We start from the raw sequence: 16,253 nt of genomic DNA on the forward strand, positions 1-16,253 counted from the left end.
ACATGTTGGAGCATTGCTGCAGGGATTTGCTTCCATTCAGCCAGAAGAGCATTAGTGAGGTCGGGCACTGATTTGGTGATTAGGCTTGGCTTGCAGTTGGCTTTCCAATTGATCCGAAAGGTGTTGGATGGGGTTGAGGTCAGGGCTCTCTGCAGGCCAGTCAAGTTCTTCTACACCAATCTCGACAAAACCAGTTCTATATGGACCTAGTTGTGTGCCCGGGAGCACTGTCATGCTGAAACAGGAAAGGGCCTTCCCTACACTACTGCCATAAAGCTGGAAGCACATAATAGTCTAAAATGTTATTGCATTAAGATTTGCCTTCACTGGAACTAAAGGGCCTAGCCCAAACCATGTAAAACAGACCAAGGTGTGTCCAGATACTTTTGGTCATATAGTTCTTAAAATATTTTTCTTCATATATTTCCAGACAGATTAAACATGAAATAATTTAATTTTTCCACTATTAACATATTACATATATTGTACAAGCATAACAAATTAACAAAATGAATGTTTTACGGAAGTGTTTTGTTCATAAATCCCCAATTTCATCACTAAATGCTCAGGATTCATTGTGCTGTGTCCTTGCTTGTTATGGACAGTGACGAGACACTTGACAAATATGACTGCCGTTGTTATAAGCATGTGTGTGTTTCTCAACTATAAACATCTGAACAAAGTATTAATTGACATATTCATGCATATCTCTCCTAGACTGTGATGCTGACACATTTACATATACAGTGCAGTCCTGTCTGGCAGCTGGCCTAAGCATTTCTATATTGCCAGTCCGTAAGTCCAGTGGTTGTAGAGACTGGATCAAGTGCAGAGTAGCTGCTATGAAGTGTTCCTGTTGCCATCACTGTACAACACACCTCTCGTAGGACTGGTTTGCTGTGCAGTCTTTGTGAGGTTCACTGTTGAGCGTCTGTGTCTTCTGTTTTTTGTCGCTGCGGTGTGTCGACCCGGCACCGTCCAGGATGTGCTGCAGTATGTCTTTGCTCTCACTAGGGGGCAGGTTGTAGAAAAAGTACTGTGGAGCCATCTGGATGAACCTAAAAAACAAGCAGAACTATGAATGGTTTTAAAAGTATGCCGGTCTGTGTTTCTGTGGTGGGAAGGGGGGACATTTTGGCAGGATCAAGAGTTTCCCAGACACAAACAAAGAAAGATGCATTGTTTGCAAGCCACAAACCTCTCTGCGTTAATGGCCATTACGATAAAACACTTTCTCTGGCACACGAAACCACAAATCTCTTCTCGTACTGTCATTTATAATCTTCTTTTGCCCAGTTATAATAAGGGATTACACGTTTCCCAGCAAATCATGTTTGAATTTGCGTGTCAAAAAACATTTGCATCTTCAAAACTGACGGATTATAAATGGCACGCACTTGCTTCCCAGAGTACAATGAAAATAGTTTGTAGATAGCTAACTGATAACTGAGAAAACCTGTTTCTGGCAAGTCATGAGAGTTGCTTTCAGAGTCCACACCTGTATCACTCTTCTAAAAGCGGAAACCAAAATGAGGAAGCGGGATATGGACTTACACCTCGGGGGATATTTGGGACACGGTGCGGATGCAGTTGTTCTCCGAGAGGGTGTATTCGTGGAAGAGCACCCACTCCGGTAGGCCCAGCTTGTGCGCCCTGGTCCCGTAGCTGGACCAGGGGTGGACCTGAGCCACGTGCTTGTGTGTCAGCATGAAGTAATTACCCGACCCGTCCACATCTCTGGCGATCTGATAAGAGAGATGACAGAGAGGCTCAGTGAGAAGAATGGCGGTGGGGTGGGGGGGGGTCTGGAGGATTAGGACTGTATGGCAGAACAGTGACAGGTGCAGAGTGCAGACTGTGCATTGATGCCTGCATGAGGGACATCCACAAGGACATTAAAAAGTAGTGCACACATAGTGTACAGTACAATAGAGTATAGATGAAAGAGGAGCCACTTCAACAATACATGTGGATCAAGGCTGCCCTAGTTGAATTCACTACCCACAAAGCTCAAATTTAATAAGTGTATTTTTTATAACGTATTTACATTGCAAATTTGACATTCATAGAATAAATTGTCAATGCGTCTCGTGTATAGTCAAGTTTCTTGTGTGAAGCTGCAATTGTAATAGCAGTTATTGCTGTTCATGTTAATAAACACATGGAACATAGGTTTTTGTAAGCATTTATTAAATAATTTTCATTATATAAGTAAGCTGAAATAACAGTTACACATACTTCTGTTTAGAATGTACTGTGTATGCCTTTTTGTGTTTGTAGCTACAAGTTAGAAACCCAGAACTAAGAACACAGACAGTGAACAGCAGTCTCTCTCCAACTAACTTCTATATCTGCAGGAAAGTTTTGAGAGTTGGTTATACAGGTTGCCAGAAGAATAACCTTTGACTGATGAAAGCAGTACAACGAAACATTTTTTCCCCATTCTTTTATCTTTACTGATAAAAGCATTATCAGTGAATGTAGGTAAATTCTACTTATCTACACATCGATTTTTTCGAGCATTTTCCACTTCTGTGAAACACCACCCACCTGCATGAAGTACCCCGCCAGCAGAGCTCTCTTGATGTTGAGGGTGTTGGCCTTTGTGCCAAAGGCCGGCTCTGAAATGGGAAGCTCCAGCCTCCTCAGGATGTCTGTCAGCTCCGACCTGATGGCATCAGCTGTCTGCAGGGCTGAGTAACTCAGGAAGTAGTCCTGGCACCATTTCTCAAGACTGAAGTCTGCCGGAACAGTATTGAAAAAAAACTTGAGTATCACTAGAAATTGGTCAAAGGACTGCTGAAAAAGAGAATCACTAGAAAGTTATAGTCAAATATAAAGTACGCTTTCACAGTGGACAAGGAAATGTCGGGAAGTTTAATCAATCAATCAATCAATCAATCAGACTTTATTTGTATAGCACTTTTCATACAAGTTAAATGTAACACAAAGTGCTTAACACAATACAACAAACCCCCCGTGCCCCCCCCCCCCCCCCCCCCCCGCCCCCCCAATGATATTATTCACCTGCTCACACTTAAAGATATTACACTTCTACATGGGTTTAAGAAGCAGGTAACTTAGCCAATCTCTAAAAGTGCACGGCTCTGTCTGGGATCTGAACCAACAACCATCTCCTGCTCTGCACAGCCACACTGTGACTCACATGGCTCGCGCTGGCTCTGTTTGAAGGCGTTGTAGATGTTCACCAGGGTGAAATGGTCCCCCTCCGGGTGCTGGAACTTCATGTGACACTGCTGTGCCTCTTGCCTCATGCCAACAGGTGGCTGTAGGAAACAGCTGGGCCCTGAAATAGCCAAGCATGACAGCAGGGTTAGATATGTATAATATGCCACATGACCAAGCGCCTTATCCCCCACAGCTTCTGTCCTAATCGCCATTCATTAGCCATAGAGGGCCAGTGCCAGGCAGCCGAACGCTGAAACAATTATAATGAGCAAATGCTATTGTATAACCTTCCCTGACATCAAATGACCAGACAGCATTTAATAGAGTACAGATTTGAATACTGAAACTCAGTACTGTGCGCTGAACTTTTCCCAATATTTTCCAAGTGCTAGTGCTGAGAAAGTGAGGCTTGAAACTGTGTGCAAGCTTTGAGACTATCCATGCCTTCATAATGGGTGGAGCTGCTAGAAATGCTGTCAATCACAGACTTGTAAACCAATCAAAACTCTCCATAAGAAAACACGGTGATTGGTCCTAATTAAGAAATCAACAGCAAAAGATAGCTTCACTCATTTTAAAGCTCACTCTCCCAATTGCTTAGCTTGCACTGACGCTTAGTGCTGCAGGTAAGGATGAGAGATGGATTAAAAAATGATCCCTCAGCAAAGTGTTCTCAAACTCAAGGGATTATCACTACTGTGAACAGACAGGAGCATTTTGCTTTATATTGTGAGCAATGAAAAAACATTTTGAGAAATGATATGGGCATCACGAAAGCATTAATGAACAGGCGGTATATCCTGTGATACTTCGTGAGGTTGTGAAAGAGACGGTGCACCTGTCAACATGGCCGCCATGGTCACCACCTCGTTAACACAGTCGTACTCGCAGGCCGCCAGCAGAGCCTTGGCCATCTGCGGGTCCAGGGGGAACTCGGACATGATGATTCCGATCTCGGACAAATTCCCGTCGTCGTCTAAGGCCGCGAGGTAGTCCAGCTCTTCCAAGGCCTGCATCAGGCCTTCGGGATCTACAGGGAGTGTGACAATGAGAGATCTCTATGGTTACATTATACATACGTAGGGCCACCGGTTTGTCTCCACCATGTGAGACTGCAGGGATTTAAACTTTCTATTTCAGTGGTTATCCTCCAAGGGTCCCCATAGGCTCTCCAACCACAGCCAAGTGACTCCTTCTTACAAATGAGTGCCTGAGACATTTAATAAAGTCAGAAAGGAGGACCGAAGTACCACGCAAGAAAACAAGGGGAGACAAACTGGTGGCCCTATGCACATATGACACAAAGGCATCTAACTATAAAGCAGTGTTACCCATAGATAACTCTCATTGTATTGTGGCTATCACCTTGAATCCACAAGCAATCCAAAACTATTATTGGGTGAGTTAAAAGGCAGTATTTATCTGCCTTTCAATGAATGCAAATACAGTCACACTTCAGACCTTGGTTTGATATGTCCATGGGGCGGCAGTGTAGTGTAATGGGTAAGGAGCTGGACTTGTAACCTGAAGGTCTCAGGTTCAATTCCCGGGTAGGACACTGCCGTTGTGCCCTTGAGCAAGGTACTTAACCTGCATTGCTTCAGTATACATCCAGCTGTATAAATGGATGCAATGTAATGCTATGTAAAAAAAAAAAAAAAAAAAAAAGGTTGTGTAAGTCGCTCTGGATAAGAGCGTCTGCTAAATGCCTGTAATGTAATGTAATGTAATATTTTTGCAAAACCGCCATCACGGTGTCTCTGATTGCCAAGGTAGCCACAATTAACACATTGAATTTCCCAAAAACATGCCAATGTGTGACACTTACAGGTAAAGGGATGATATGGATAAGAATACTATCTTTGGGAAATAACATATAACCCAATGGATTGCTTTTCAATTTGGTTTTACAGCATTAAAATACAAATCAACCTGACTGATAAGTCTAACAAGCATGGAACTTGGTTGTGGCTTATCCCTGATGTACTTGTTTACTGCTTAGAGGCCTGTTGGTTAAGTCTTGGAAATCTCATTTGTATCAGAAAAATTCAACTGTGCCTTTCTCTGTTGAATTTTTAAAAACATTATTATCCGTTAGACCCAGTCTTGTAACGCATTTATATAACATTTACAAAATTACACGTGTATAATGCAAAGCAGAGCAAACTAAGCACTTCGGAAAGCATAAAACAGAGTGCAGGAACAAATTATTTTTATGCCACACTTTTTTTTACAGTGTTCAAGCAATGCACGCATGTAACATTGGCTAATGCACAATTACACCTGCATCAGGACAAATAAGCAATCCAAACACAGCCAAGTCTTAGGCCCTCAACATTGTGCGATAAACACTGCTGTGCATACGTTCAGCAGGTATGCTTTCTGAATTTACTGTGCTGAACCTACAGCAATGCTAACCTCAATCTCTCCAGCAGGGTTCCATACTAGTGCTGCCTGGGCATCTTTTAGAGACAACACCAAATATAAACACAAACTGCGAGGCATGTCCAGTTGTACACAAAGGTGCAGGGTAAAGAGTAATCAGGTGATGATTAGGTAGAATTTTGTGTGTTAATAAATGACAAGGTACTCTCCTCCAAATCTAATGATCACCAAGGACACTGGCTACCTGGGGAAGCACTGAAGTGGAGTGGCCTTTACAGTGGTCCCAGCAGGAGAGACCTTTTAAACTGAAATCATTCCACATTCCTGCCCGTCCCGGGATCTAAGCTTTTCGCTTCCTGCCGATTGTGCCAGGGGGCCTGACGAGGCACATTCTCTAATCGCTAACGAGCTCCGGCCTTTCATGCCCCCTTCTCAGGCCCAGTGAACGGGGGGGAGGGGTGGGGGGGAGCCGGGAGAGGGGTAAAACTCGCGGGTTAGCGTTTCCCACAGAGGCGCCGGTCGCCTCGCCGACAATGGCTGCTGGTGGGGCGCTGTCAGCTCGGCTAAAGCATGGCTCACCGACCCCAAACAGCGCAGGGCCAGGGCCATCTGTACTGTTTACTGCAGCCAAATAAAGCCTCTCTCACCCCGCCTCCGGCTCTCTGCCACAGTCTGAAAAGTGGATATGGCCTTTAAAAGACATAAAGTAAAATAAGTAGCTAATGCCTGTATTACTACTGTTACTTTGACCATTTCCTCATGAATAATAATAATAATAATAATATAATTCTTATTCTTATATCTTTCACACCTTTCAGATTGGATAGGATCTATCTCAGGAACAGTAACTTTAATTTAATACTTAAATAGAACACCTATATGAGTACTGCCATTTGTTGAAATATCTGCTGTGGTATTTGGCAGATGTTTTAACGTGTTCCATTGATCTGCAGACTTTGCAGCCTCTCACCTGGCCTGTCGATGAAGTCGCAGTGTCCCAGGCCAGCGATCTCCATCCGCTTCAGGAAGAGCACGGTGGGGGTGATGTTGGACTCGTGGATCTGAGGAGGAGTGTTGCTAGGCAACTGCATCTCCTCCGAGTACAAGCAGAAACACTTGCCTAGAGGGACCGACAGAATACAGATTGATGCACAGTGCGACCTGCAGTGTTTCTGATCCTCAGTGTGTCAATCATTCTAGGGTTGCACAATGTATCTAATGGTGGTTTTTTTAAGTGCAATTATAATCACTGCCATACTGTGCATTGGTAATCTGATTGGCTGTCTTATCTTTTTTTTTTAACAAATTGTATGTGTATGTCCAATTCTCTCCATAATTTGGAATGGCCAATTGTCACCCCAATCATGTTCATGGAGCAACCCACTGCACCGAACACATAGGCATCCGAATTCAGTACAGATCCATGGCTTTCCTTCAAAACATGGGGCTCTGCTACCTGTTTCTCCTGATGCACCACAGCCACAGCCCAATTCACACAGAGCAGAATCAAAGGAAGACCACACATATGCAGCTAACATGCAGGCTATGGCCGCCCAATCGCCCAGCAATACCCCGGGCAATGCAATCTCAATTTGGCACAATCTGGAGTCAAGCCCAGAGCAGTTAACTACTGTATCAGAGGTGATTAAATATACACGCTAATATGATTTAGCCAGTTGCTGAGACTAAGAAAAAAAATTAAGCAAGTAACTGTGATTTAAACCTGTCCCAATGAAATCTGATGGGATTGGCTGATAGAATCCAGTCAGCATCAAGTTTGCTCAGTCAAAGGAAACAAACAAGAATACCAGCAGGAATTCAAACCCAAAGTACTAGGCCAATTAATATTACGAGAACTGGACTGCCTGTTCCATGCAAGATTATGAACAGCTGTTCCAGTTCTAACTGAGTGCAGTAGTCTTCTGGTCCAAATTCAAGATTTAAAACCCAATTACGTTTGGCTGAATACATTATATTAATTAGTCACAGTGACTGATGTTCGTATCTTCTTGGTGCAAGTGAGGCTATGACTCTGTGGGGGTTTACCCTACCTGCTGAGCCTGTGAGCTGCTTTCTGATCTCGGCCCGACTTTTGCTGATGGGCCGAACCACAACAGAGTTCGCCCTTATCCGAGGATTGTAGACCTACAGCAGAAGAATGAAATAAATACCTTCTCTCAAACAAATATTTACATAATTTTGACCCATCAAGTACCCACTAAGCTCAGTCCCAGAACATCTGAAGAAACACCCATGCGACACATTCAAAACCATGGAGAAAACTTCAACAGGCATCTCATTATGCTTTTCTCACATCTTTGAATTTACGCATGGCGAACCAGCTGTACCCTGCACAAGGCAATGCCACCAAATTTCCAATGTACTCCCCCACCAGCCAAATTAAAGTGACCCCAAATCCATGCAGGTCCTCTGGCCTACATGTGACAATGCAACAACCATGTAACCAGTAGAAATATACAGTGTAACACTATAAAACACTTTGCCCACATTTTTTATCGCCCAATTTGATATAGGTGTGATTGCTGTGTTACTTACGTATCTCTCCTCAACCCCTACATCTATGACAAAGTTGACAGTGTCCACAGCCCAGAACATGTCCTCTCCCCGGCTGGAGGTGAGAAAGACCCTCCTGGTCTTGCCCTGCTCCTCCCCCTGTAGGGGCACCCCCCTGCCCTGCGCGGGACAAAGGGCTATGGGCAGGAGCTCCCCCAGCTCCGCGCTCAGGCCGGCCCCCTCCTGCCTCAGAACGTCGTGAGCGCAGTCGATCTCCTGCGTCAGGACGAATGCACAGTTAGCGCACAGTGGCCACACAGTTAGTACACCTGACTGACTTGCTCCATCTCACTCTACAGTCATTTTTGATTTCACCAGCTGTGTTGGTTCTTCTGTTTACCAAAGGTGTCAAATTCCAATTAACCGAAGCTTGAAAAAACTAAAAACTGAAATTGTAATAATTTATGACAAGAAAGTACCGTACCAATTTCCCTGATTTACATTGCATTGAAATGGATATCACAATTAGAGTAGGAATGTGTAACAGATGTTAAATAATAACATGTATGTACTTTATATTCAGGTGGCTTGGTGCAAAATGGGAATCTGGTTGTAAAAACATTATAATACACAATTTAATTTTACAATTTTCTTTTTGGTTCTCATTTGCACCAAAGCAGTGCTCTATCTGGGACTTGACCATACTGCCTTCTGGTCAGTTCAGTTCTTGTATAACTGTGTCACACCATTGGGCTGCACGGTACGAAAGACCCACCTGCGCCGAGGCCAGGAAGACGATGATGTCCCCCCGCTCTTTCGTGTGGTGGATCTCCAGGACCAGGCGCAGCGCGGAGTAGAAGTAGTCCCGGTGGCTGCTGTTGCTGTACACAACCTCGGCCGGGCAGGGGGCCTCCAGCCGGACGTGGGGAACGCCGCCGCCGCCGCCGTAGTGGGCGAGCAGCCGATCGGGCGCGGGCGACGCGGTCAGGACGACCACCCTCAGCTCGGGCCTCTGCAGCAGGATGCCCTTCAGCAGGCCCAGCAGCACGTCCGTGCTCACGGTCCGCTCGTGGGCCTGGTCGATGACGATCACGCCGTAGTGCTCCAGCAGCGGGTCCGACATCATCTCCCTGAGCAGGATGTCATCTGTGCAGTACCTATCATTCACATAGGAGCGGCTGTAATCATTCTCTCATTGTCTTCATGATTATTATAATTATTATTATTATGATTACTGTTGTTCTTGTCATTTATTACACAGGTTACTTAAAATGCATGTGACAATCTGACAACAATAATCAATCTACAGCTGTGATCTAGATTACATTACAGTAAAATGCAAAATGAAGAAACAAAACACAACTGAACAGAAATTGCTTGGGAAAATACGTGCTTACATTCATGAGGTTGAACGTGGCTATTTTCCATGCTATTTGCATATATAGTAAGAAATTAATATTAATGGCGACTGTGAATATTTTCTATTAAGAAAACTGTGACTAAGGCCTGGTCCAGTCTCTGTTGACTTCATGCAGACCTTGTGCCTGACTGCATTGCCCCGGTGCAATTTCAGTAAGTAATTAGTCTGATCGGCTCTTCCGTCAGACAACCCCCCGCAACCCTTTTGTTCCGTCAGACAGAGCGTGTCTGCCCTCATTGTTATGCGCCCCGACTCTAGCCAACGGTAATGCAAAAGAGAGGCATGTGGGCAAGCGGGTCACATGGTCAGAGAACAGCTGCAGCTTTGCCACACTGTCGCTCACCGTGTGTTCTTCAAACCGAGGGGGTCAGCGTGTGCACATGCGTGTAATGAAATGAACCGTTTTTGTGTGTCGACGTGTGTTAAGAAGTGTGTGTTTGTACGTCTGTATGTGCATGAAAATTTACTAAGTGTGTACATCTTTATCTATTCATGTATGTGCAAGTGTTTGTGGGCTTGTTTTGCGTACGCGAGTGCTAATGAGCGTGTGCACACGCGTGTTGACGCGTCAGACGCGCACCTGAGCACGGTGTCGGTGGAGCAGCACGTCTCCAGGGGGATGCCGTAGCCCACTTCGTGGCCGATGTTGACGTCCATCTCGTCAGCCACGCGCAGGGCCAGGTCCACGGCCTGCTGCCGGTGGATCTGCGTGCACACCACCCCGCCGTGCTGGTACTGGAGCGAGAGGCAGAACTCTGCGCACCACTGGGGTATCTGCAGAACAGGAAGCGCCGCTGTTCAGTCTGGATATATACTGGAGCAATACAGGTTAAGTACCTTGCTCAAGGGTACAATGGCAGCGTCCTACTGGGCATCAAACCTGCGACCTTTAGGTTACAAGACAAACTCCTTAGCCATTATAATACACTGCCGCCCATGCGTATTCTGAGTCAAACACAAACAATCACAGCTACTACCAGAAGCCTTCTAAATGATGATACATTTAAACGATACAATGTGGCAAGCTCACACTCAACAGACACAATAGGAGCAGAAAATACAGAGGAGGAGAAAAATAGACATAATCACAACAGATTAAACGCAGCCCTCTTGACGTGCCTAGTGACTACGAGCAAGACAGATCTCATAGTATTATATTCGCTGAGCAAAATCGCTTTGGCAGCAAATTACCGCTTTGGTGTATGCAGGCTTACCGGGGGGCGGGGGCTAAGACCCGTCTTACGCAGCCAACAGCTGGACCTTTTGTGCTGTCCAGCTGTCAGGCCTGAAAAGCCTGACCAATCGCAGGACATATCACCAGCATCTGCTGAGCTGGGCGGCCCATTCAGACCATTACATCTGCGAGTCTTTTCAGCCGGGGGATGTTTTTTTAATTCCACATCAAGGCCATGGGGGGAGGGGGTCTGACTGCCACACAGCGACACTTGCCCGACGCATTTGAAAAGTGCCATTTGAGGTGTTTACGGGAATCAAGAAATCTGATGAAGTGATCAACCAGCCTTGGTAAATAAGGGATTGGAGCAGGGGTGGCTTACTGGGTTTTCTGAACAATACATAGTTTTCATGATTATATTCAGTTGGAAAAACCCTGCTTTCTTTCTCAATACTCATTGAATCAAAAAAACTGACTGATTTTCTTCACAATTACCCAAGAAAAATGAATGAAAGATCAGATGTTAACATCTAGCTACATGATGGTTCAATGGTCAAAAAACTAACTAAACACTGTTGTGCTTATGTTAGTTTACCACAGACCAAACATATTCTCTTAAGAGTTAAAAGTACTATATCCAAGCTCATTCCACACTGAAAATTTTACTCCAAGCCACTGTAAATTCAAAATAGAAACAGAAGGGATCAAAGAAAATATGTCACACTAGCTAGGGTTCACACATTCATAAGACTACTACCCTAGGGAGCGGTTTAAATATCTGATGTAAACTAATTTAGTTCGTGGTACCTATATTTAGGATCTCTCCAAACAGCTGACAGCACCAACTGGGTCAGTGACAGTGACATATGACACGAACAACAGGTTGCATTCCTTAAGTGTAAACTTTGCAGACATTGACATTAAGATATTTCTTAAAGGCCATTGAGTTGGATTAAAGTTCCGCCCGTCTAAGCCCCGTTAACGTTCATGCCAGTGAGATCTGGAAAGAACAGAATGAGCATTACACTGCATGTGTAACTTATACTGTCTATGTAACAAGTTCCTAAGAGTGTGGTTTTACGACTAATAAATAATTCATGCTTGCTTTCAGTTATTTGCAAGACGATAACCTTTCCGGTGGCATACATTATGACCAGACAAACACTGGTATCCAAATAACATGTTCAGAAACCGTACCAAAGAGGCTTGATTATAGTAATTCGTTTTAAAATTAAAAAACGTTCAGAACGTCCGAGGAAACTAGTTGTAACTGTCGCAAGTCTATGCCAGTAAATGGCACACTATTCCGTGTTCCGTGGTGTAAAGCAGCAATTAAAAACCCACCTGAGAAGTTTTTCCCGTTTTAACAGGGCCCGAAACTACAATTAGTTGGCTTTTCATCAAAGTATCCATAAATTCGCATCTGGCTTTCCAAACGTGGAGCGTCTTCCTCTCCTTTAGCAACTTGTAGTATCGTGAAGAGTACGGCAGTCCGTCGAACTGATTAAGTTCCAAATCATCGCCAAAGTCCAAGCCATCTTCTTGTCCTTCCTCGACATCTGAACACAATTCTTCTAAAACGCCTCCTTCTAATACGGCCCTGTTATCCCCCATAACAGCAACCCAGTCGGATGAGTTATTGTAGTTTTTTAATAATACCGCCACACAGAGCTGTCAACTCAAACCCACCGCAAAGCATAGCATAAGCAACAACAGCTATGATACGCATTAGATAAAACCCTTGTTCCCATCATAGATTTCAGGCAACCCGTCTAGTAACAGAAAGCTCTTTAGCAAACAGACTTTAACGATGAAGTATAGGCTGCATAAGCATTCACGTTGAGCTAAATAAAGAATAAAGAGTCTGGATGAAGAAAAAGTATCCACCGAAAACAGCTTGACTGTTTCATATCAAGAAAGGTCCCGAGTATATTTTTGTTGAACGGCAGAGCGCACTGTTGCGCCACCCTTGCCTTTGTCACATGTGTCTAAACTCCGAGTGCAAAGCAGAGACGAGGTCTGATAGTGATCACGTGGACACTTAATCCCCTTATAATAAAGAACAAGGGATGGGGCGAAAGAGACAAAGCACGATAAACAATTGGGTGCAGAGGCCTTTGTGTTGGTTGCAATTTACATAATGTTCGTCCATGCCAGAACTCCCGCGCTCTGTAAAAACAAGCAAACAAACAAACAAACAAAAAAACATTTTAGTGTAGTTAAAAAGTTTACAGTAATTTAATTTCTGCCTGTATTGAGTCTCAAAATAGCGAAACACCTGAGAACGATGCAAGAGTAGGCCCAGTTTGAAAACAACACCGTGGTATGCCTGTTCTCAAAAGGATGTGTTAATATATTTTTGTTACCACTTTTGTGCTGCTTTCAACCCATGTGTGTCAAAGTTAGCTACTTGTTACAGTTTATGTAACGGTAGCTACTTTAGTTTAGCGATTAAATAACTGAAGAGAGCTAACATCAGCAGAAAGTGATATTGCCATACGTGGGATGCACATTATGCCCCAGCCCCACAAAAGCGGAGCACTTGGGAATTATGCAATAGGGTAGGCCTACGTATAGGTCGAAACAACGTGGTGTGCTATCCGTGCGTTAGGATACCGTGGGCTATCCCTTATTAGGCATTTTATGCCAGGCATTTCAGACCTTAGCTCAAGCGACTGTTGAACATAAACGACAGGTACCACACCTGTCATCGAAGCCTCATTGTTGTGATTACAGCTGTACACTCTAAAGTCTTTGCTATGCAACCGGTATATCCGTTAGGCGTCAAATTCAATTTTTACGTACAATTCTAAATGGATAATAGACGGCACAATCTGGTTTTGTGAAAAAGACGGATGAAATGGAGGTTGAAAGAAGGAAGAGAGAGCAGGGAGGTCGAACAGGGGGAGGAGAAGGAGGTAGATCCAAAAATGGGAACTGGTGTGTAGCAGGTAAGAGAAGAAAACGGTTGGTGAGGAATTTAAAGTTTAAAGTTAAAGGAAGTGAAGAGGGCAGTGAAAAATGGTTTCAAGAAAGCGACAGGGAGACGTTGAAATGGCGATGGTAGCTTAATGATACTAATTATGTTTTATTAATTAGCAAGGATGCAAAATTCCCACTGAAAGTTAATCGAAATTATCAATTGCCTAATTCATATGGAAACATCACCCTTCCAACAAATCTGACCCTTTTTTTGGCCAATCAGGGTGGATGTGATAAAAATCTAACGCCTCATTGTTCTGCTTGTGAAACAAGCTACCAAGCTGATTTGTGAAGTTCAAATAGTTGAAAGAAAAACGAATATTAGATATCGGTATCATGAAGTAGCAGTCTCGTGTGTCATTCACTCTAATTTAGGGTAACGTTACATTAATAACTATCTACCAAACTGTTTATAAAATAGGCCACTGCTGCACCCCGACCACTACAGTGCTCTGCTAGCTGTAACCTGTCACAACTACATTCGCAAGGCCCAGGATCATGCGAAGTGACCCAACAGTTATAACCTGTTGTTATGGTTACTCATAGGCACATCCAGAGCCCTCTTGCAATGGCAACTCGACCTCACCCTAATATGAGAACTGCTGTTGACAGTTGTTCTAGAGAAAGCGAGTTACAGCCAAGACTAGTAGGCGATCTACTGATAATCCACAAATTGTAGTTTAAAAATTCCTGATCAAAGTAAATTTCAGAAGGTATAGAAAAAAAAGTTGTTGTGCATTGCTAATCAAGACTACCAAATTATTCAGACATTTATGTTACACCCCTTAGTTTACTCCTAGGGATGAAGGGCTTCATATCAAATACCATAACATAAAATTAACATCTGACATCAGGGCAGCAGCAAATAGTTACACCCCATATCCTGGGCCCCCCTTGGACCTGGGCCTGGGACAAAGTGTGTAAAGGAGTGAATTCCAACCAGTGACTCTCCCAAAGCAGTAAAACACTCTCAGGGAAGGAGCTCTGTCTAAAATATAAGCTTCCCCCTTAGATGGCAGCAAAATACAACTGTTGCTCATGCAATACAAATAATATGGGATATGCTTAGGCTGATGTCCATTGAGTTTCATGTAAAAACAGCAATATATAGCAGTGGTTAAATAGCCAGCCATTTAGCTAACACACTGGTACCACAGATTGTTTACGAGTTACTGCATAATTCCCAAGTGTTCCGCATTTTGTGGGGCACAATGTATGTCCTTTTTAAGTTAAATATGTTTGTTTAGTTATTTGGCAACCTATGTAGTCTTTTATTTGTAAGCCTGTGCCCCAAAAAGCTATTTTCAGTGTGTTAATTATGTTTGTTAATCAATATGCGTGCTCTTTAGGGCCCCAGAGCCACCAGCCCCCCCGATTTATTATGGAAGATAGAGTATATATTATTTAGGGGGCAGGTGGGCTGGGGGCATGGAGCGTACATAGGAACTGGAGAGGGTAGGCGGGGCCAGGTGGTGAAGCCTAGGCGGTAACGGTAAACAGCCATGACTGTGCGTATTGAGTGCAAAAGAGTTGCTGCCCATTGAATTCCATGTAGAAAACCAAGTGATTTAACCAACGAAAATCTGTGTCAATTTTTTTGTGATCATAAATTTCATTAAGTGTATCAGTTTAGAAGCAATGGCCGTTTTGGTAGCCTATAGAAGTTTTGGGAATTTTAAAATAAAAAAATTCACGTACCTTTGCCGGAAAAAGGAAGCATTATCACAATTTGCTTTCCATGTGAAACGTAACGATCATTAATCTAGTTTCAAAATTCCATTAGGGGAGATTTTATTTTGTCTTCAGAAGTCTGATATTTGCCATTCACTTGCATGGGGAGCTCCTCGTTTTGCTCTCAACGTGCACAGTACAGGCTTACTTAAGGGCTTCACAACTTAGGTAGACTGAGGGTGTGCTTTTCTGTCTAGTTGAATATGTATGTCTATGGTTGTGGGCCCCAGAATTAAATCCTGTTTAGGGCCCCTCAGAGGCTAGGGCGGCACTGGCATGATTTTAGCCGATCTGGCTACTGTTAAAGTTTGTGGTACTCTATGTAAAATACAACTGTGTAAAATACAACAATCAAAATAAAAAGGGTCATGGATAAGCTGACATCCATTGAGTTTTATGGAAAAACAGCACAGAGGTTTTGAAGCCAGTCATCTACACAGTGGTGGTCTACCACAGTGTTGTTTTCAAACTAAGTATATTTATTTATTTATTTATTTATTTATTTATTTATTTATTTGTTGCATAAATAAAGTGTCTCGCTTTTAGGGAACACAATGTGCACTAGACAGTATTTAATACCATATTTAATATTTCCTTTTAAAATGCAATATCAGATCACATAATACGAAATCACTTACTTTCAGATTTGGTTGAACATGTAGCCGGATAGTTAATTAGTACCATGGGCAGATAGCCTCCCGCTAAGATCGTCCTTTAATAAATTTCATTAAGCGTGTAAAAAAAAAAAAGAAAAGATTACTGAACCATTCCACGCGAGTGCACACAGACGCACACAAACGCACACGCACAGTTTATGTCTCCCTCGCCGTGGCATAGTTTTGCCTTAGCAACAGCAAG

General features: G+C 43.5%; 1 protein-coding gene across 1 annotated transcript; it reads right to left on the reverse strand.

Moving 5' to 3' along the window:
- Positions 1 to 659: 659 nt before the first annotated feature.
- dhx32a (DEAH (Asp-Glu-Ala-His) box polypeptide 32a) lies at positions 660 to 16,196 on the reverse strand. The gene is made up of 12 exons (XM_035404582.1): positions 16,034 to 16,196; positions 12,027 to 12,851; positions 10,089 to 10,282; positions 8,864 to 9,245; positions 8,131 to 8,364; positions 7,626 to 7,719; positions 6,545 to 6,694; positions 4,028 to 4,219; positions 3,167 to 3,307; positions 2,551 to 2,741; positions 1,555 to 1,745; positions 660 to 1,058 (listed from the first exon to the last, which is right to left on the reverse strand). Exons 2-12 carry the CDS (start codon positions 12,294 to 12,296, stop codon positions 863 to 865), a joined length of 2,235 nt encoding a protein of 744 aa, XP_035260473.1. The 5' UTR covers positions 12,297 to 12,851; positions 16,034 to 16,196; the 3' UTR covers positions 660 to 862.
- Positions 16,197 to 16,253: the final 57 nt, after the last annotated feature.

Source organism: Anguilla anguilla, chromosome 2, assembly GCF_013347855.1.
Source record: "Anguilla anguilla isolate fAngAng1 chromosome 2, fAngAng1.pri, whole genome shotgun sequence".
Classification (NCBI taxonomy): Eukaryota; Metazoa; Chordata; class Actinopteri; order Anguilliformes; family Anguillidae; genus Anguilla; species Anguilla anguilla.